At 38.6% G+C, this 20,930-nt stretch overlaps 1 protein-coding gene across 3 annotated transcripts in view; it reads left to right on the top strand.

Moving 5' to 3' along the window:
* Positions 1-20,930, top strand: part of LOC118729008 (mitochondrial intermediate peptidase) — a 181,588-nt gene that overhangs the window by 51,407 nt on the left and 109,251 nt on the right. For all 3 annotated transcript variants that reach the window (XM_036456232.2, XM_036456229.2, XM_036456231.2), the window contains exons 11-13: positions 16,958-17,111; positions 19,078-19,155; positions 20,576-20,780. In XM_036456232.2, coding sequence (XP_036312125.1) covers positions 16,958-17,111; positions 19,078-19,155; positions 20,576-20,780 — 437 coding nt within the window. The remainder of the gene's footprint in view (positions 1-16,957; positions 17,112-19,077; positions 19,156-20,575; positions 20,781-20,930) is intronic.

Raw genomic sequence — 20,930 nt, 5'->3', positions numbered from 1 at the left:
TGTTTAGCTTCTAGGTTCTCTTTTAGAATTTGAACATTTGGGGGACTGGAACTTGGTAGAACCCTGTTGTATCCTGTTTCTGGTTGAGGGTAGTCATCAGCAAATATTTCTGGAACCAATGAAGGAATAAAGTAGTACTTAGAATCTGGAAGAAATAAATGAAATTAAAACTTAGGAAACAAGTAGATTATTCCTCTGACTTCTGTATTCTTTTGTGTTTATTTTTATTTTGACAAAGTATAGATATTTTTTCCCTAAAAATTCTCTACTTCTGTAATTTTTATATTTGCATGTAAACCAATAAATATGGAGTTCTATTTAATGAACACATATAAAAATATTTATGTCCCAAGTAACTTTATATGCACAATAGGAATTTTTAAAACCTCTTAGGACCTTACCCTTTAGCAAATCATTAACATTTTTCTGTTTCTTTCTTTCTCTCTCTTTTTTTTTTTTTTTTTTTTTTCCTCACTCGAGGATATGTTTTACTGATTTCAGAGAGAGAAAGAGAGGGAAACGTTGATGTGAGAGAGAAACATCAATCAATTGCTTCCTCTACATGCCTCAATGGGGTATCAGACCCACAACCTAAATATATGCCACAACTTGGAATCCAACCTTCAACCATAACTGTCTGCCCTGCATGGTTTCTGTTGAGAAATCAGCTGACAATCATATGGGTGCTCCTTTATAGGTAACTACCTGCTTTACTCTTGCTGCTTTTAATATTCTCTCTTTGTCTTTTGCTCTTAGAATTTTAATTATGATGTGTCTTGGTGTGGTCCTCTTTGGATTCCTTTTGTTTGGGGTTCTGTGCACTTCCTGGACTTGTAAATCTATTTCTTTCACCAGGTGGGGGAAGTTTTCTGTCACTATTTCTTCTAGTATGTTTTTGGTATCTTGCTCTCTCTCTTCTTCTGGGACCCCCATAATTCTGATGTTGGTTCACTTGAAATTGTCCCAGAGATTTCTTACACTATCTTCAACTTTCTGGATTCTCTTATCTTCTTGCTTCTGCAGAGGAGTGTCCTCTGGCTCTTTGTGTTCCAAACCTTTGTCTTGATTCCTGCGATCTTTCAGACTGTTTTTAGGACTCTGTGTAATATTTTTTATTTCAGACAAATATTTCTCTATTTCTAATTGATTCCTTTTTATTTCTAGTTGTTCTCTTTTCATATCCTCATAGGTTTCATTTATTTTATCGGCCTTTTTTAGAAAATTCTTTAAAAAACCTTATAACTGTAGTTTTGAACTCAATGTCCATTCTCTTACTATCCTCCATCGCCTTCCTTTGTGTCCTGCCTCTTCTCTGCATTTTAGCTTCTTTCCTGATTTGATGGAATAGTTTTGTGTGCTAGGTGTTCTGGTAGAGCCCAATACCACAGACTTCCCAGTTACCTGAGGTGGACAATCTTGGTATAGCTCTTTGTGAGCTGTATGTGCAGTCTTGTTGTTAAGCTTTGCTTGTTGTTGGTATCACTGGGAAGTGTTTATCTCCAAGCCAATTGGCTGTGAGGATCAGCAGTGTCTCAGTTAGGAGGGCTTCTGTACTCTGCTTGGGTGGGGCGGAGTCTCGGGTGGCACAGACAAGCTTTGGTGAATCCTGCAAGATTGGTTGCAGGTGCTCGCACCTCTTTGATATAGGAGCAGACAAGCTTTAGATTCCTCCTTCCTCAGAAACGTCCTATTCGTGGCAAACGAGAAAGCCAACCTCTGGGAGGGCTTCTGTGCTCCACTTGGATGGGGCGGAGTCTCGGGTTGGTGCAGACAAGCTTTGGTTTCCTGTCAGCCCTTCTCTGAGTCCCGCAGTAATGGCCGCTGGCTTTACACACCTCCGAGAGATCTCTGCCCATTGCCTGACAGTCTGGCCTCTCCCTGACTGGGGCCATCTATCAGAGCAATAGGGTGGTTCTGTTTCCCTCCCGAACAAGAAAGCCAGCTGCATTAGCTGTCCGCCCTCTCTGCGTGCCTGGAGGAAGCCAGCAGCAAACTCAGGTGTCCGTCTTTTTGCGCACACAGTTCTCCTCATCTTCACAGTTCTTGAGGCTCAACGTGCCTTCCTCTCCTTCCTCGATGGTAGAGCCTCCTCTCAGCTAGCTGTCTGGTGCTTCAGTGCGATGTTTCCCCTATTTTCCAGTTCTAAATTCAAAATTGTTGTGGTAGGCTGCATTCAGGTGTCTACCAAATTCCGCCATCTTGGTTTCTTCCTGCTTTGTGTTTTTTGGCCTTCCTGAATCTGTGGTTTGGTATTTATCTTTAATCTGGAAAGTTTTCAGACATTATTAATTCAAATATTTATTCTGTTTCTTTTTCTCTCCTCCTTCTGTATTGCCAATATGTGTGCATTATATCTTTGTAATTGTCCCACAATTCTTTGGGTTTTCTCATCTGCTTTTTTTATTTTTTTTTTCTCTTTGCATTTTATTTTGGAAATTTCTGTTGACTGTGAAGCCACGGCCCACATGACCTTGGGTTCAAATACTTGGAGAAAGGGCTGATGGGCAAATTAATACACAAGACAAAAAAAGTAAATTTGGAAATTATGGAGGTAGCCAGTTGTGACCTCCATTCCCATTTGCTTTTATTTACTAGAATACACAATTGCCTTTCAGGAATGCAAAAAGACATATCAATGGTGATGTTTGGTAAACAGTAAGATTATCAGAGTGAGGTAATTTGCTTTAGGCCATTAAGTCAACAGTAGGTAATAAAATGCAGATATTCACTCTGTGAATATCAAAGAGCCCCATTCAGCCTTCTGACCTGACTTCTCACATTTATGTCAATTACTGTTGCTCTTGGTTTCCAGCATTTCCACCTTCTTTAATTTCTTAATAGATGTTGATATGCCACTTGCAGAGCTCTGATTTTTTTTTTTAAGACTTTTATTTTGCATCTGTAGACTAAAATTAAAAATATAAGAACAAGAATGAGACAGGCAACAGTGGTTATGCTAAAAAGCAAAAGTAAGCAGGTACAGTGAAAAGGAGTAAATTATTTCTTTAAATTGCTACTAGGCATCTAAGGAATTAGTTTGTAAGTGTGCATGGGATAATTATACAATATTCTGCTGTAATTCCGAAATATCAAGGGTAGTTATTTTTACTTTAAGCACCAAGAAGGTGATTTTTCATTGAAGTTATCATTTTAAACTATATCATTGTGCTGGTGCAAGTGCAGCAGCTGATTTCCATTCATTAGTACTATAGGCAGACCCATAGGGGCTTCAATTCACAAAAGAAAAAACTGTTCTTAAGTTTGCCACTGGTGGGTGCCATTCATCAGTCTTTTTACATAATGGTTTAGTTGGGGGAGGCCTTAGTAATGTTAAATTCTCTTTGCCTCTCCCAGGATCAAGCATTGATAGTAAATGTATTTAGTTTTTTGCTTCCCTCTCCTTTGGTGTCGATGCTAGCCAGAAAAACCTCTCTTTAATTATACACACAAAAGAACAGTAGTTTGATTCTGTGTCATATAAAAAGGGAAGCTGGGTGGGGACACCGTGTAATTATACTTTGTCCATATACTTACTTACTTACGGGGGAGCAGCCCACGTAAGGGGTTTTACCCAAGGAGGACTTACCCACTAGCCCTTAGTGATATTACTGCATAGCTGGTGACTGCCAGCATGGCAAGAAAGGCGTTTTTAGGCGTTCTTGGGGTTTTGGTCTCTTCAAAATTTCCTTCAGCTTTTTGCAATGTCTTCTTTATCATTTACCAAGTCATCTCTGGGCTGTTTATATCCTCAGCATTCATCTCCCACTCCTTATCTTCAGTGTGTTGCCTAGGGCTGCTGCTGTCTATGGCTGGGGTAGCTGATTGTCTACAGCTGCAAGGTGTGGCTCCAGGTGCAAGGACCTCATTAATCAGGCTAGTTCCTCTCTTGGATCCATGTTGCAGTTTAATATTTCTTGCGGGAATCCACACAAGTTTGGAGAAATTTTCTGGAAATATACAAGCATATCCTTGACCAACTGTTAGCAATGGGTTGGGACCCTTCCATAAACCAGACTCAGGATCTTTCCATTTAACTAGACCATTTTCCTTTGTTTTATTCTGACACCAGTGTAACTCTATGAGTGTCTTGCCATCAGCATCACAAGTGAAAAAATTTAAAGTAATTTTGGCTTGGTGCAGTCTACCCACAGGTGATTTCTCCATAATAATCCCCCCTTTTAGTTTTTCAAGTTAGAATTTTAGTTACTGATGTCGTTCAGTAATGGCCTATCCCTGGAATTATATGGTATTCCTGTAATGTGCTGAATTTTCCACGTTTTACAAAATTGCTGGAAATGACAGCTTGTGTAAGCAGGTCCATTATCAGTTTTAATAATTTTTGGAATTTCCATGATGGCAAATGCACCTAGACAATGATTAATAACCTGTTTTGCTGTTTCCCCTGTAGAAGCAGTAGGCTACCGGATCCAGCCGGTACTGCAGGTCCTGAAGATCGGGCTAGGAGGCTTAGAAATAAAAGACAAGAGGCAGAAGGGCTTCAGGAGGGCTGGAATGCTCGGTGGCACTGTAGCAGCAAGTTTATTAAAGGCGCAAACTCTTTTATACCCTGAAGCTGGGCATTCCTCCAAATGGCCTTCTCTCAGCATGATGGCTACGTGCCAGTTCCTTAAGACCTACACAGGGAGATAGCTGCCTGGGAAAGTTCATCCAGCTGTACTCTGCTACGTTAATTCAAGGACATGTTTGCAGATTCCAATCTTGCACGCACAGCAGAACGAAGGACACTGTTGCTTGCCACGTCCCCAAGTGACCCGACTCCTGGGGGAGAGCAGGCAGGCTACCTACCCTTGCTCCATCCCCTGATTCTCAGGTCGGCAGGGGACTCGGCTCCCAACAGTAGCCCATAGGATTTTTGAAAAGGTGTCTACAAAGACATGCAATGCCCCAAGGCATCCAAAAGGAGTATAATATGTTACATCCATATGCCAGATATGGTCCCTTAGCAAACCTAGGGTTTATTCCTGTTTTAGGCCACTGAAGTAGATGTAACATACAATTGAGACATTCTCTGATAATCTGTTAAGTGATTGAGAATTGTCTAGACAACATTTTGGCAGGCTGATGTAAAAGCTGATGAGACTCTCAGGCCTGTTTTAATAAAGCAACCAATTGATCAGCATGTGCATTTCTTTTAGTTAACAAGCCGAGTAATAAACTGTGAGCCCTGATGTGAGTGATATAAAAAGGATATTGTCTCTGTTGTACAATCTGCTAAACTTGTTTAAATAGTAAAAATAAACTTTGGTCACTGAGCCATTTTAAACGAGCAGTTTCAATTCTCTTTATTAAATCTGCAACGTAAGAAGAGTCAGAGATAATATTAAGAGGCTCCTAGAAATCCTGCAATGCAGCCTTAAAAGCTTCTAATTCAATTCTTTGTATAGAAGTATGACTAGCTTGAATGACTTGGTTTAAATTCATTGTATGATAACCAGCTTTGCTGTTAACTGTTCATCAGTAAAACAGTTAATTCTCTAGGAATCGACTCCTGCCTAGTATTTTTTTGGTATAATAATAGTGGTATAATACAGAAATTGTAATAATTTATCTTTCAGTTGGTGACAACTAAGTTCCCCTGAATATATATTCAGTCTAATCTTCCAATTTAACTTAGTCTGAAATAACATTTCTAATTGCTTCCCAGTGAGGGAAAGGTAAAAATACATTGGGGTTCTTCTTTTCTAAGCTGTCTACAGTGCTTTATAAATTGAAATACCAACTGAGCCATAAGTTCTATATATGTAACTGCAGTTTTAGAGGATTGATGTCTTAGGTGGACCCATTCAGTAATAGCAAAAGAGTTTTTATTTTGGAAGATGACTCCAGTGGGACTATTTGCACTAGGATTAATCTGTCCCAATAAAGGCAATTCAGGCAGTACCTATGCCACTTGAGCTAAGGAGATTGTCTTCTCAATTCTTTGTAACTCCTTTCTAGCTTCATCTGTCAATACTTGGGGTGAGGGAAGATTAGAGTCACCTCTAGATATATTAAGTAAATTTGTCATTTCTCCTGTAGAGATTTTTAGATAAAGTCTTAATCAATTAATGTCCTCTAATAATTTTTGAAAGTTATTTAAGATTTTAAGGCAATCTTTTCATATTTCTACTTTTTGAGGCCTAACATATTGGTTTTCAATTATGGTACCTAGATATTTAAAAGGCATTTCTTTCTGTACTTTTTCTGGAACAATTTTTATGCCCCATTTAGGAAGTTCTTTTTTAATTGAGGAAAACATTGCTAAAGTCTATTCTTCCTGTGGACTCGCTAGGAGCAAGTCATCCATGTAATGGACAATATAACACTGGGAATGTTTGTCTCTTAAAAAGCTGAATAACTTGAGCTACATATTTTTGACATAAAGTAGGGCTATTGGCCATTCATTGAAGCAAAACTTTCCATTGATATCTTTTCATAGGCCCTATATTATTAATAGATGGCACTGAAAAGGCAAACCTTCGTTTATCTTGCAATGCCAAGCACCTTCACAAATCTAGAGGGATTTGTGAAGGTGCTAGGAGTCCAGGCTGTAAAGCTCCCATGGTATGCATAGTAGCGTTAACAGCTCTATGATCATGTAACAATTGACATTTTTCTATTGCCTTCTTAGGGATTGTAAAAACAGGAGTATTCGAAGGACTATTGAAAGGTTCTATATGACCAGCCCCTACTTGGTCCTGTAATAATTCATGAATTGATTTAATTTCTCCGTGGTTAATGGCCACAGATCTACCCATATAGGTCTATCATCTTTCCATTGTATAGGCTCAGCATGGAGGCGAGGAGAGAGCAGTAACCACTCCTAAAAAGGCTGATATTCTAATCCTTGTGTGTCTTTTGGCCTGAATGGGTTCTTTAATCCCCTGATTATTTTTTCCTAAACCTGACCAGCTTGATATCCCATCTGAGTTATTAACTGTTGTCCCTTGCTAGTAATAATACAGGGTTGTAAACCTTCTGAAATGTCTCAGCCCCATAATTTGACTGCAATTCTAGAGATTATATAGGGCTGAAACCATCCTGTTTGTCCTTCCTCATCTTTGGACTTTAACACTGCAGTGCTGCATTGTGTGTTATCAGGGTCTCCAACTCCCATAATATAATAGAGCCTATAGCTTCTACCATGGACCAACTTGGAGGCCAGAATTCTTGAGTTATAACACTAACATCTGCTCCAGTGCCTACTGAACCTTTAAACAGTTTTCCCTCTGTTCTTAGATTAATCATAGGACGGGTCTTGCTAATTTCCTGTATCTAATATATATATCTGAGCTTCCAAATCCTTGTGTTCCTCTCTTCTCATTTATAACTTCACCTTGCAAAGTATAAGGTAAAAGCAGGAGCTGAGCCATTCTTTGACCTGGAGTAATTTGCATAATATGATTGGATTCTAATATTACCTTGATTTCTTCCTTATAGTCTGAATCTATGACTTCAGGAAAAACAGTCAGTCCTTTTAGAGTATTTTCACTTCTCCCTAAGACTAAGCCTGATGTTCCTGGAGCACAGGTCCCCAAATTCCTGTAGGAACAACTTTTCCAGCCATGTTGGGGATCAGGGTGATTGTTATTGTATATTGAGATCTAAACCAGCACTTCCTGGAGTGAGTTGAACAAGGGAATCTACTGTGGGTCTGGCAGGGTGGAAATTTCCTTTATTTAACAATAGGGTTGTGGGAAGCCCCTCTGGCTGTTTCCCTGAGGCTGACCATTTCCTATGTCTTGATTTAATATCTGGCCATTTCTATGAAATTTAGATTTATATTGGTTGGCCCAATGATTTTCTTTTTGACATCTGGGACATAAACCTGCATTATCTGAATTGGGAGGCAGAATGCTCACGCCTTCTCCTAAAGCTCCACCTTGTGTCCTTTTTGGTTGCTTACATTCCTTTATAAAATATCCTTGCTGTCCATATTGAAACATGATTTATTTTTCATAGTAATTGTGGCAGCTAATAAGCTTGCCTGAAAAATGCCTGACCCCACATTCTGACATGCTCAAATCATTTCTGTGATAGTGCTATTTTTTCTTAGAGGCTTTAGAAATTTCTTACAATCAGCATTGGCATTTTCATAAGCTAATTGCTGAGTCAAAATGTCCCCTGTTGTCTCATGTTGAATCTGCCATCTCAAATTCTCTGATTTTGTAGTGAGGCAAGCTACAAAATCAGAGAATGATTCAGCATGCACTTACTAAAGGTTCCCTCAGGCTCCCCTTTTGCTGGAAAAGTCCACCAGGCTTTTCTTCCACAAAGTCTAATTTACTCATTTGCTGATTCTGGACGTCACTAAATTACTCCTGTCCTGCAATCATCTCAAAGGTTATGGGAACATTCTGTCTAGATTTGAAGAAGCTTGTCTTGACCTTTCTCTAAAAATTCTCCTTTCCATAGCAAATAATCTCCTCTATCCAGAGTTGCATTGGCCAGAGAATACCAATCATAATGAGCTAGGAATGCATCAGAAATATTTGTTATAATTTTTCCAGTAAATGGAGCATTAGGGCCATTCTATATCACACTATCATTCAAGGCCTTTGTCATTTTAAAGTCAAATCTTTCATGGTGTCTTATTATTTGATTTAGAAGTTGTGGATTAGCTACCTGTATAATAGGAAAAGCAAGTTCATCATCTACTGTCATGTCCTTTAATCCTTAGATAGCTCTTTGCATAGGTGATTCTATTAGTGGCAATTTAAATGTTTCAGAACAGGACATGAAGGCCACGCCTCCAATTTGAGCTGAAGGTGCAAAATGAAGAGGTCTTTCTACTCTGAAAGGCTCTAGCAAATGCAATACCATTTTCCACAAGGAGAAACATTTTGGAGGCAAACTTTTTTCTTGCTGCTGAGCATTCAAGTTTTTACCTATTCTTTCCCAACATTCAATATCCAATGCACCCTCATCAGAAAACCATGGATTATATTCTATAATAATCTGGAAAAACTGTAAAAGAAGATCTTCTGACACTGCAATTCCCTTATCCTTGAGCATGCAAGCTGCCCCTTTAAGGTCTGCCTGAAACAAAAGAAATTACTCCAGCACTTATAGATCCATGGGCTTTTGCAGCTGACATGAGTTTTTTGTTGTGGGGTCCAAACCTGGGTTCAAAATAAGACCACCGGAGGCTGATGATTAATTTAAAAAAGCAGGCAAGGATTTATTGAAATAACTGGCCAGGACAGCCGTGAGAGCACCACACGCAGGTGGTCTCCACACGACTGCACTGTTTCAGGGGTAGGAAGTCCCTTTTAAAGGTTCAAACCACAGGAATTTTCCTTTGTTCTAAATTCTAAATCCTAAAGACTACATTCTAAAGACTGGGGACAGCCCATAGGGTTGGTTCCCAGTCACATCCCACTGGACATTGGAATGTGGTCCTATCTTGCGATAGCAATAACACAGAAGCAGAGCTCAGCGGTTAGTCTCTATTAATTATATTATGTTAATTATCTACAGCTACTGAGCATTCAAGTTTTGAATGAAGCTACTGAGTCAGTGGGAATTAATCTCCTGAGGTCCTGGTCCCAGGCATGGGAAAATTGCCTTAGCCTCCAGGTCTCCACCTGGAAGCTGAGGTAAGTACCCAGTGTTTTAATCAGATGCCAGAGCCAGACTTAGCAGGGTTAAAATTCAAACAGCAGTTTTTACCAAAGTATGGTTGCCACTATATTTCATTTTTCATGCAGTTAATCATCTACCACCAATCCAGTAATTTTTTTCCCCTCTGGCGAATTTTCTCCAAGTCAGTTCAAGGGCGCCAAATGTGAAGCCATGGCCTGCATGGCCTCGGGTTCAAAGACTTGGAGAAAGAGCTGATGGGCAAATTAATACATATGACAAGAAATGTAAATTTGGAAATTATGAGGGAAACCAGTTGTGAGCTTGGTATAAGGGACCAAGTTCTACTGAGTCTTCATTCCCATCTGCTTTTATTTACTAGAATACACAATTGCCTTTTAGGAATGCAAACAGACACATCAAAGGTAATGTTTGGTAAACAATAAGTTTATCAGGTTGGGGGCATTTGCTTTAGGCCATTGAGTCAGCAGTAGATAATAAAATGTAGATATTCACTCTGTGAATATAAAAAAGCCCCATTCAGCCTTCTGATTGGACTTCTCACATTTATATTAATTACTATTGATCTTGGTTCCTAGCAGTTGACATTCTTCAAGTTCACTCATTGTTTTCTCAGCTGTATCCAGTCTGCTGATGAGCCTATAAAAAATCTTCATTTCTGTTAAAATGTTTTTGATTTCTAGCATTTCCTTTTTATTCATTTTTTAGAGTTTTGTCTTTCTTCTTACATTACCCATATATTCTTGTGTATTTCCTACTTTTTCCTTTTGAACCCTTGGTATATTAATCATAGTTATTTCAAATTCTAAATATGATAATTTTAACATTTCTGACATATTTTTTTAAATATATTTTATTGATTTCTTACAGAGAGGAAGGGAGAGAGATAGAGAGCTAGAAACGTCGATGAGAGAGAAACATCGACCAGCTGCCTCTTGCACACCCCCTACCGGGGATGTGCCCGCAACTGATATACATGCCCTTAACCGGAATCAAACCTGGGACCTTTCAGTCCGCAGACCGACGCTCTACCACTGAGCCAAACCGGTTTCGGCATTTCTGACATATCTTAATCTGGTTCTGTTGCTTGTTCTGTCTCTTTAAACTGTTTTCATCTTTTAACATAATTTCAAAGTCTTTGTTGAAAGTTGAACATGATGTACTAGGTAAAATAAACTGAGATAAATAGGGCTTTGGTGTGATATTCTATGTTTAGCTGCCTACGGATTAGGCTGTGTTTACTTTTTGCAGTAGCTGTGGTTTGGGAAATTAAACTTTACCTTATTTGTTTCCTTTGGGTTTCTCTGGGGACTTATACTTAAATATGGTCTGAGACATGCAGTTCTTTCAGTTGTATTTCCCTGTTGTGTCATACACTAAATGGCCAGATTATTATGATCTCTGAACGCATAATAATCTTGCCACTCAGTGTGTGTGTGTGTGTGTGTGTGTGTGTGTGTGTGTGTGTGTGTTAAGGCCCGGTGCATGAGTTAGAGGCATGAATTTGTGCATGGGTGGTATGTTAGAGGCCCCGTGCATGAATTTGTGCATGGGTGGGGACCGCCAGCCTGGCCAGGGGAGGGGATATGGGCAGTTGGCCTGCCTGCTGGTTGAGCTCCTAATTGAGGGGGAAATTTGCTTATTAGTCTTTTATTCTATAGAATATATTAGGTCTAGTAATAATGTCGTTTTCTAATACTTTTTTAAATCGAATTTATTTAAGCAATACAACAAAATTTAATCAACAATATAGTTGCCGTTGTTTTCTACTACTTGTGCCCAATGCTTAGGAAGCATTTTAATCCCTCTGTTGTAAAATTCTTGTGATTTTGATGCAAAAAATTCGGTCAATGCATTTTTGAGGCATTCTTCATTATTAAATTTTTTTCCAAGAAGAAAGTTTTGCAAAGAACGAAACAAATGGTAATCAGAAGGGGCAATATCAGGAGAATATGCAGGTTGAGGGAGAACTTCCCATTCCACTGGCGCAGTTTTTCAGCAGTGATTCTTGCAGTATGCGGTCGTGAGTTATCATGGTGAAGAATTACGCCCTTCCGATTAATCAGCGCGGGTTCTTTTTCTCTTAAAGCTTGGGCTAACCTTTCCAGTTGGGCACTATACACTGCACTTGTAATGGTTTGGGTAGATGGTAAAAGTTCATAATGAAGAATTCCTTTAAAATTCCACCAAACACACAACATCACTTTTTTCGCATGCAAGTCAGGTTTTGGCGTGGGCTGCGGAGCCTCATTTTTGTCCAACCATTGAGGCCGCCTTTTCAAATTAACATACAGCACCCATTCTTCATCTCCGGTAACAATTTGCTCTAAAAACGGCAAACGGTTTTGACGAGAGAGGAGCGAACTGCAAATTGTGACTCTTTGATTATGGTAGTTGTCGGTCAACTCATGAGGAACCCATTTTCCAAACTTTTGGACTTTGCCAAGTGCACGCAATTGATTGGAAATTGTTTTCTGTGAACAATTTAAAGTTGTCGCAAGCTCTTGTTGGGTAATTTGAGGATTTTGCACCAAAGGAGCTTGAAGAGCTTTTTGATCAAAATTGGACACACGGCCTCGACCACTCTTGTCATCTAACGAAAAATTTCCCTCGCGAAATTTCTCAAACCAATGCTGGCATTTTCTGGCGCTAACTGCATCTTGACCAAGAGCACTACAGATGTTGTTTGCAGCCTCACTTGCTTTTCTTCCTAATTGGAACTCGTAAAGCATGCAGTGCCGAATATGCTCTTCATCCGCCATCTTCTTAGCCCTAGTTTTGCAACAAAAACCAAACCAAACACAAACTTTTTCAAGCAAAACTTGTTAATTGCACTTCACACGTTCTGTAGATACCACGTGTTTGAAGGTTAAGAATTTAAACGAATGTTTAAAAACGACATTAATTATTACTAGACCCTTTACACCTAGTGGCCAGATTATTATGTATTCAGATATCATAATAATCTGGCCATTCATGTAAGAGCTCTATTGATGTAGTGACTTGTGGGAGGGAGATGCATTCTAGTCCTATCATTAAGTCTTAGTCTGTTTGTGAGCCTGTGTCCCTTGGCTGTGACTTTTAACAAGTACTTTTCATTTCCCTTCCCCTGTGTTAATGAGATAAGAAGGCTAAAAGGTGCTCTAGTTGGATATTTCCCCATCTTCTGGTAAAAAAAAGTTTCTTTTTAGGGCAGGCCTTATTAAGAATAACAGAATGGCCGAAACCGGTTTGGCTCAGTGGATAAAGCATCAGTCTGAGGACTGAAAGGTCCCAGGTTCGATTCCAGTCAAGGGCATGTACCTTGGTTGCAGGCATATTCCCAGTAGGGGGTGTGCAAGAGGCAGCTGATCGATGACTCTCTCTCATCGATGTTTCTAACTCTCTCTCTCTCTCCCTTCCTCTCTGTAAAAAAGTCAATAAAATATATTTAAGAAAAGAAAAAAAGAATAACAGAATGTTCTGGTATATTTCGTAATGGATACTTTTTCCTTCCTTGGCAGAAAATATGGGGGAATTCTTCAGTATGGGAGCCTGGTAGGGTTCCTTAAGCTAAAATTCCTAAGGGTGTGGGGATTCCTCCTTAAAATAGGTCTCCCTGGAATTTTTAACTGTCAGATTTGTGCACATAGAAGAATTGTGTAACTGGCTACATGTCTTTTCAGTTTTAGGGGGCTATGATTTTTCTCTATGACCTCAGTTCTTTGTGGGACCTAGAAAGAGTTAGTGATTTTCAGTCAGTTTTTTCACTGACTTGGAATGGCATAATACCATACCTTCAAGGCTCCTTACATGCTAAACCAGAAATCAGAGGCCTCAATTATTTTCTTTTTTACAATGCATTTTCTTATCTATTTCCATGATATACCTTACCTTTCAATTCTCTAACAGCTCTAATTTTTCATCTTCCTTTCCACCCTTTATTTGGAAGTGCAAGGATTTGCTCTTAATCCTCCTTACCGACATCACCTTTCCTGATGACCTATCTCCATCTGCAGCTTTAATTCACACCTGAACTATGAGCTTTCCTAAGTCTTAGTGTCCTGAGTATTTGATATCCTAAGAACACCTCAATAGCAGTGTCTCCAAACTGAATTTATTTTGTAAACCTTGCATTCTTGTCTCACAATTGCACCACATCCTCCTCCCTTCTCCCCCTGAGTGATACCCGTCTTTCTTCTTTGTATTCACTGCTCAGATTAAATGACTCTGCAACTCTGTCCACCAATTTGCTCAAGCCAAAAACCTGCTTCTAGACTGTTCTTTCTTACCCAAATCCAATCATTCACACAATCCTGATTGATGCCTAACTGCTCCCTGCCAGCCTGTTTGCCCCTAACTGCCCTTCCCTACAGGCCCGGTCGCCCCCAACTTTCCTCCTCTGCTGGCCTGATCACCCCTATCTGCCCTCTCCTGCAGGCTTGATTGCCTCCAACTGCCCTCCCTTGCAGGCCTAGTCCCTCTCATCTGCCCTCCCCTGATGGCCATCTTGTGGTGGCCATCCTTTGTCCACAGGGGGCAGGATCTTTAACCACATAGGGGCAGCCATCTTGTGTGTTGGAGTAACAGTCAGTTTGCTTATTACTCTTTCATTAGATAGGATAGAGGCCTGGTGCACAGGTGGGGATGTGGGCCAGCTGTTTTGTCCTGAAGGGTGTCCCGGATCAGGGTGTGGGTCCCCTTGGGGTGTGGCGTGGCCTGGGTGAGGGGCCTGTGGTGGTTTGCAGGCTGGCCACACCCTCCAGTGACCCAAACGGAGGACCTGATTTATTTATCTTCTATAATAAAACTCTGTAGCCTTGAGTGGAGGCCTGGTCCCACCAGAGTGTGCAGAAAGCTTGGCTTTCTCCATTGCTGGGGGCAACTCAAGCCTCCTGCTCTCTCTAGCTCTGTGGATGTGCCATTTTTGTTGGGATTTATTTATGTTCTATAATTGAAACTTTGTAGCCTTGAGTGGAGGCCTGGGCCCACCAGAGTGTATGGAAAGCTTGGCTTCCTCTGTTGTCAGGGAAACCCAAGCCTCTTGCTCACTCTGTGGCTGTAGCCATTTTGGTTGGGTTAATTTGCATACTTGCTCCTGATTGGCTGGGGGTGGCTTGTTGATATAGCAGAGTGATGGTTAATTTGCATATTACTCTTTTATTAGATAGCCTTGATCAGAAACTAAGTTGTAAATTTGTGAATCTCCTTAGCCCACATCTTATTTGTGGTACAGTTTATGCTCATTCACTAAATCCAATCATCCCATCTACACTAATAAAAGGGTAATATGCTAATTACACTGGGTTAAATGGCCATCTTCCAGACATTTGACTTCTTTCCAGACAAAGCCAAGGTGGTGGGGCCAAGGTAGAGGCTGTTAGGGGTGAGAACAGGCTGGCAGAGGAGAGCAGTTAGGGGCAAGATCAGGCCGGCAGGGGAGGACATTTGGGGGTGAGATCAGGCCAGCAGTGGACATCAGTTGGGGGCAAGATCAGGCCAGTAGAGGAGGGTAGTTGAAAGGGGCGAGATCAGGTCAGCAGGGGAGGGCAGTTGGGGACGATCAGTCCAGTAGGGGGTCAGTTAGGCATCAGTCAGGCTGGCAGGAGAGAAGTTAGGGGGCGATCAGGCTGGCAGACTAAAGTGGTTAGGGACAATCAGGCAGGCAGTCAGGTGAGCAGTTGGGAGTCAGCAATCCTGGATTGTGAGAGGGATGTCCAACTGCCGGTTTAGACCCTATTCTGACCAGCAGTCAGACATTCCCTGTGAGGGGTCCCAGATTGGAGATGGTGCATGCCAGGCTGAGGGACACTCTCCCCTCCTCCCCCTTTCCTCCCCCACCGCACACAAATTTCTTGTACCGGGCCTCTAGTTTAGTAATAAGCCTAGGTTTGTATATATTTTATTTGTATATATACACTTTGTTAAGTCTAAAAAGTGGGATAAAATAAGTACAGGCAGTCCTTGGGTTAAGTTGGAGTTCCGTTACATAACGCGATTTTCGCCATAAGTTGGAACCCACCTACATAAGCTCCTATGTCACTCACATGGAGCACATACACAGCAGAAATAAGTGAAACAGTAAAAAAAAAAAAAAAAAAATTAAAGAAATTCTGACCTTTGTGGTAAATAAATAATAAAAAACATAAAGCACATATGTACATACTTCGAAATTACAGAACTTTTTTTATATAAATAAATGGGAGATGGCCATGTAACCACTAAACGACATAAGTTCAGTCCCACATAATCCGAGGACTGCCTGTACTTGATTATTATTCTAGAGCTATTATTTCTGGTAGTGGTTATAAAGTTTAGACTGACTTAATGACTCTAAAATGAATATTTATATCCCATGTTCTGGATGTCCTTTGGTTTATATTGGAATAGTTCATTAAAAAGTTGATTTTAGAGGAGGAATAATTAGCCTTGCTACTATGCTGTTCTTTATTTAAGAAATATAACTACAAAACAGATAAATTAATATTTAATAGTTTCTATTAAAGATATTTTTTCATTAATAAATATTTTACCAGGTGTGAACTTTAAGTTCACTTCATGTGTCTCAGAATTTATATTTGTTTAATATTTATATGATGTAAGTCACAATTTTTATATTGTAACACATTTCATAAAGTGAGTTTTACTGTTATGGCTTGAACTGGTCAGATTTTGTATATAAGTATGTATGTGTATAAAATAAAAAATGTGTGTGGTGTGGTTGATTGAGATAGACAGACTGCTTAACTGAATCAGTAAAAGACTAAACCTGAAAGGGATGAAGATTAAGGAATGTTATGTCTACTAGTATTACTAATATTACTAGTAGTAATAATTACCGTATTTTTCGGACCATAAGACGCACTTTTTTTCCCCCAGAAGTGGGGGGAAAAAGTCCCTGCGTCTTATGGTCCAAATATAGCCTACACATATACTTTAAAAAAAAAGTTTTTTTACTTGCCCGGCTCTGTGTGGTCTCTGTGTGCTTGCCCGGCTCTAAAATGGTTCTAAATGCTGCTGTTTACTTTACAGGGTTGATTATATGTGTTTATGACTGTGATGTTGAGTTTTAATGCACATAAAATATTTTAGGACACTATTTGTTTCAGAATCTTTTTTTCTTCATTTCCCTTCTCTAAAAACTGGTGCGTCTTATGGTCCGGAGCGTCTTATGGTCCGAAAAATACAGTAGACTGCTTTTCTTCTGAAGAAAGCAGAGTCTGAAATTCCCTCAAAAATTAGAAACATACCTTTATGTTTTAATCTTTTTTAAATAGCTTGTAGGATTATAAATTTTAAATGAAAAACTCTTTGAATTTACTTTATGAAATTGAATTAAACAAAATACTTTTGAACTTTTTTTTCTTTCTCTTAGGTATAATATTGAGCCCAGTTTATATTGCCCATTTTTCTCCCTTGGAGCATGCATGGAAGGTCTTAACATTTTATTTAATAAACTGTTGGGAATTTCATTGTATGCTGAGCAGCCTGCAAAAGGAGAGGTATGGTGTGAAGATGTTCGCAAACTGGTAAGCATCCCAGTTTTTGTAAAGTTGTGCTACTTGCTTCTTGGACTTAATAATTGAGTAAATTGAATCAATAGCACTTTTAACTTTAAGTTAGTTTTGCCTACTGGAGCAGATCTCACCTTTTTTTTTTAATAAAAAACCTGAATGACCATTGTATGAAAGAAACATTGTTCTCTAAAATTAGTTGATGCTGCCGAAACCGGTTTGGCTCAGTGGAAGAGCGTTGGTCTGTGGACAGAAGGGTCCCAGGTTCGATTCCGGTCAAGGGCATGTACATTGGTTGCGGGCACATCCCTGGTAGGGGATGTGCAGGAGGCAGCTGGTCAATGTTTCTCTCTTATCGACGTTTCTAGCTCTCTATCTCTCTTCCTTCCTCTCTGTAAAAAATCAATAAAACATATTTTAAAAAAATACAATCAGTTGATGCTGAAAATTAATGTGAGTATATAACAGCAGAGTTAGTTATTTGGGAAAAAAATTAGGAATCTGTTAGGGGATTGAATCTATATATTGACAAATTGTGGTTAAAGGAAAATCTATCAATATGTTTTTATATTCCTGCCATGCTAATTGTCCTTTTAGGTTCATTTCTGAATTCACTGCATTGGTCACATTTCCTCTTCTTCCAGCCCCTTCCCATTTTGTAGGAGCTTAATTTGCATTAGATAGAAATTTATGTCCCATGTTTTGATTTGACTTCTTTGATAACACTTTAAGCTTAGAATCCACTCGTCTCCTTTAAAGCTCCCTTTGTTTGAGGTGTGAATATTTTTATTTTCCCTGATAAGAGTTCAAAAATGTATTGATCCATATGTTTATTACGAAGACTTTGTGTTGTTAAGGTGTTTACATGTTGTTTATTTGACTATCACACAGTACTCTATCACTGTATTTCAACTAACGAAAGCTATCTCATTATTCCTTGGCTTGTTCTGTGAACATGGAATCGATGTAGTGGTGGAACTGAAAGGATAGAATGAATGGGAGCACCTTGTATCACTGTACTTAATTACCTAAGTATTTCTCTATGTACTTCAAAAAATAATAGAGATTGATAAAATACAGATGTATAGAAAAACAAAATAAAACTGGTAACAAGAATGAAAGGACAGAGTGTAAAGGGCAAAGAAGTGTCTGCAGGATGTGAGCCTCTTGAGCAAGACTATTTGTGTTTTGTTCATTGCTTTATGCCAAATACCGTGAAGAGTTTTTAGCACCCAGAAGGTATTAATAGATCTTTGTTGAATTAATATATGTTTGTAGGAAGTTTTAAAGCATAAAACTTAGGATCTCTTTGGCAGAATCCTCAAAGTGTAAAAAGACAAAGAAGCCAGGATGGACACTAATGGTTGAGCTTTCTTAGGTTCAGTTTTGGGAAAAGTCATAAATAATGAATTTATTGATCATCAACTGAAGCCAGAGGCTACATTTTGCTATTTCTGTGTCCAAGGGTTATAATTTGTATGAACATTATCATTACATTCTACAATTTGAAGGAAAAATAATTTGCTGCTAAAATTTTAAAGACAACACTTAATTCCAACTCCTTTTGATGATTTGTGAACGGTCTGAGGAGCTGTATTTGGTAGAGGTGTCAGTTGAATGGTCCAAACAAGGAGGGTTTCATCTCCTGGAGAGAATTACCCAAATCAAAATCATCTGAGAGATGAAGAGAAAATAGAATCTCTCTTGAAATAATATGGGATGTAGAAAGTAATAAAATGTCTATATTTATAGCTGTGCATGATTTATATACAAAATGGTGCAAAAGTAAGTGTATGGTTGTTCGTGTGGAAAATAATACAATAATTAGTAAATAATAATACAAGAATAAGCTGTTTCGTGTACTCATAACTGTAAACCTACTTTTACCACAACCTGTATAGATTCTTGTGTTGGGGATGGTTTTCCACTTGTAGAGTTTATGATTAACTTATTTGCTACTAAATTTAACTCTTTTTTCTAGGCTGTGGTTCATGAATCTGAAGGATTGTTGGGGTACATTTACTGTGATTTTTTTCAGCGAGCAGATAAGCCACATCAGGTGATGCTTTATTTATAATCTAGTCTCTCTAAAAATGATCAGCAGTTAATTTATATTAATATGAACTTTATATCTTTTTTGTAGTTCCCTAATTTTTAAAGGGCATTATGATAATTACTAAATACATTAATTTGAGATTACCTGTGAATTTAAAAATAACCATTATGAAAACCATTAGAAATGCCTGTATATGTCACTTTTATCTGTGTTATGATAATAATGATAGTTATATTGATAGCTGATATTATATGAACCCTTCTATGTTTTTGAATGCTCATCTTAACTTTTGAACTAACTAGATACTAATATTATGAGGAAACTGAGGCCAGAGAGGTTAAGTTAGTTGCCCTGAGTCACACATCTAGAAGTGCTAGAATTTTTAAAAAAATATATTTTATTGATTTTTTTACAGAGAGGAAGGGAGAGAGATAGCTAGAAACATTGATGAGAGAGAAACATTGACCAGCTGCCTCTTGCATACCCCCTACCAGGGATGTGCCCACAACCAATGTACATGCCCTTGACCGGAATCAAACCTGGGACCTTTCAGTCTGCAAACCAACGCTCTACCACTGAGCCAAACCGGTTTCGGCAAGAAGTGCTAGAATTTGAATCTAAACATTCTGACTATAGCCCTAGCTCTTAACCACTTTCCATACTTGTTAATGGACCAAATTTAAAATTGCAGAAAATACAGAAGTCCCCTCTCATTTATTAAGAATACTTTAAGACCTCAGTGGATGCTTGAAACCAAATATAGTACCAAACCCTATAACTGGCATATGCTATGTTTTGTGCTATACATACATACATATCTATGATAAAGTTTAATTCACTGTAATGACTAACAATAAAATAGAACAGTTATAATAATATACTGTAATAAAACTTAATACTAAGTTTTATTACAGTATAGTAAATCTCAGCTTGTTATAGAAAATTTACTTCAGAACCCTTGCTTTTTGCAATTTTAGAGCTTATCAATTTCAAGTGTTAAAGACACTTGGTATGGACAGTATCTCCTAGTTCATTGAAGGGGCTCAGTAAATAATAGTGTGCCTTCCCATAGTAGCTTCATATCTGTCATTTCCTGTTTGCTTTAATGCATGGATCTAACCTCTGTAATGATAGCATTTTCAACATATGGTACAGCATCAGCTGAATACATATTTTTGGAGTGAATGAATTAATCAACATAAGCTCAGTATATTGGTGTTTTTAAAAATTTAAATTTTAACAAAATAAAGAGTTGAGAAAAAAATTATGTGTATAACTAAATAAATAGAATAATAATAGAGTTAACTTAAACTTTGAACTCAGAATACATTTTGGTATAATATTATGTTCTTTAACATTAATAATATTCTACCTTTTAGACTACCTAATACTTTCTTCAAATTATGTTTTCTGATTCTTAAAGGATTGCCATTTTACAATCCGTGGAGGGAGATTAAAGGAAGATGGAGACTATCAACTTCCAGTTGTAGTTCTTATGCTGAATCTTCCCCATTCCTCAAGGAATTTACCAACTTTATTAACTCCTGGAATGATGGAAAACCTTTTTCATGAAATGGGACATGCGATGCATTCTATGCTGGGACGTACTCGTTACCAACATGTCACTGGTGAGCCATGAAGAGGGGACTTATATTTAATACATTTCTGTAAAAACATTTTATTATAAATAGGGGGAAAAAGCTTTTTATTTAGGAAAACATCATTTAATATTGCCCCATGGTCATTTGTCAACATATTGCCTCGTCTCCTTTCAATTG

Source organism: Pipistrellus kuhlii, unplaced genomic scaffold (assembly GCF_014108245.1).
Source record: "Pipistrellus kuhlii isolate mPipKuh1 unplaced genomic scaffold, mPipKuh1.p scaffold_m20_p_3, whole genome shotgun sequence".
Lineage (NCBI taxonomy): Eukaryota > Metazoa > Chordata > Mammalia > Chiroptera > Vespertilionidae > Pipistrellus > Pipistrellus kuhlii.
The sequence above is the reverse complement of the archived record's forward strand: the minus strand, read 5'-3'. Positions and strand labels throughout refer to the sequence as shown.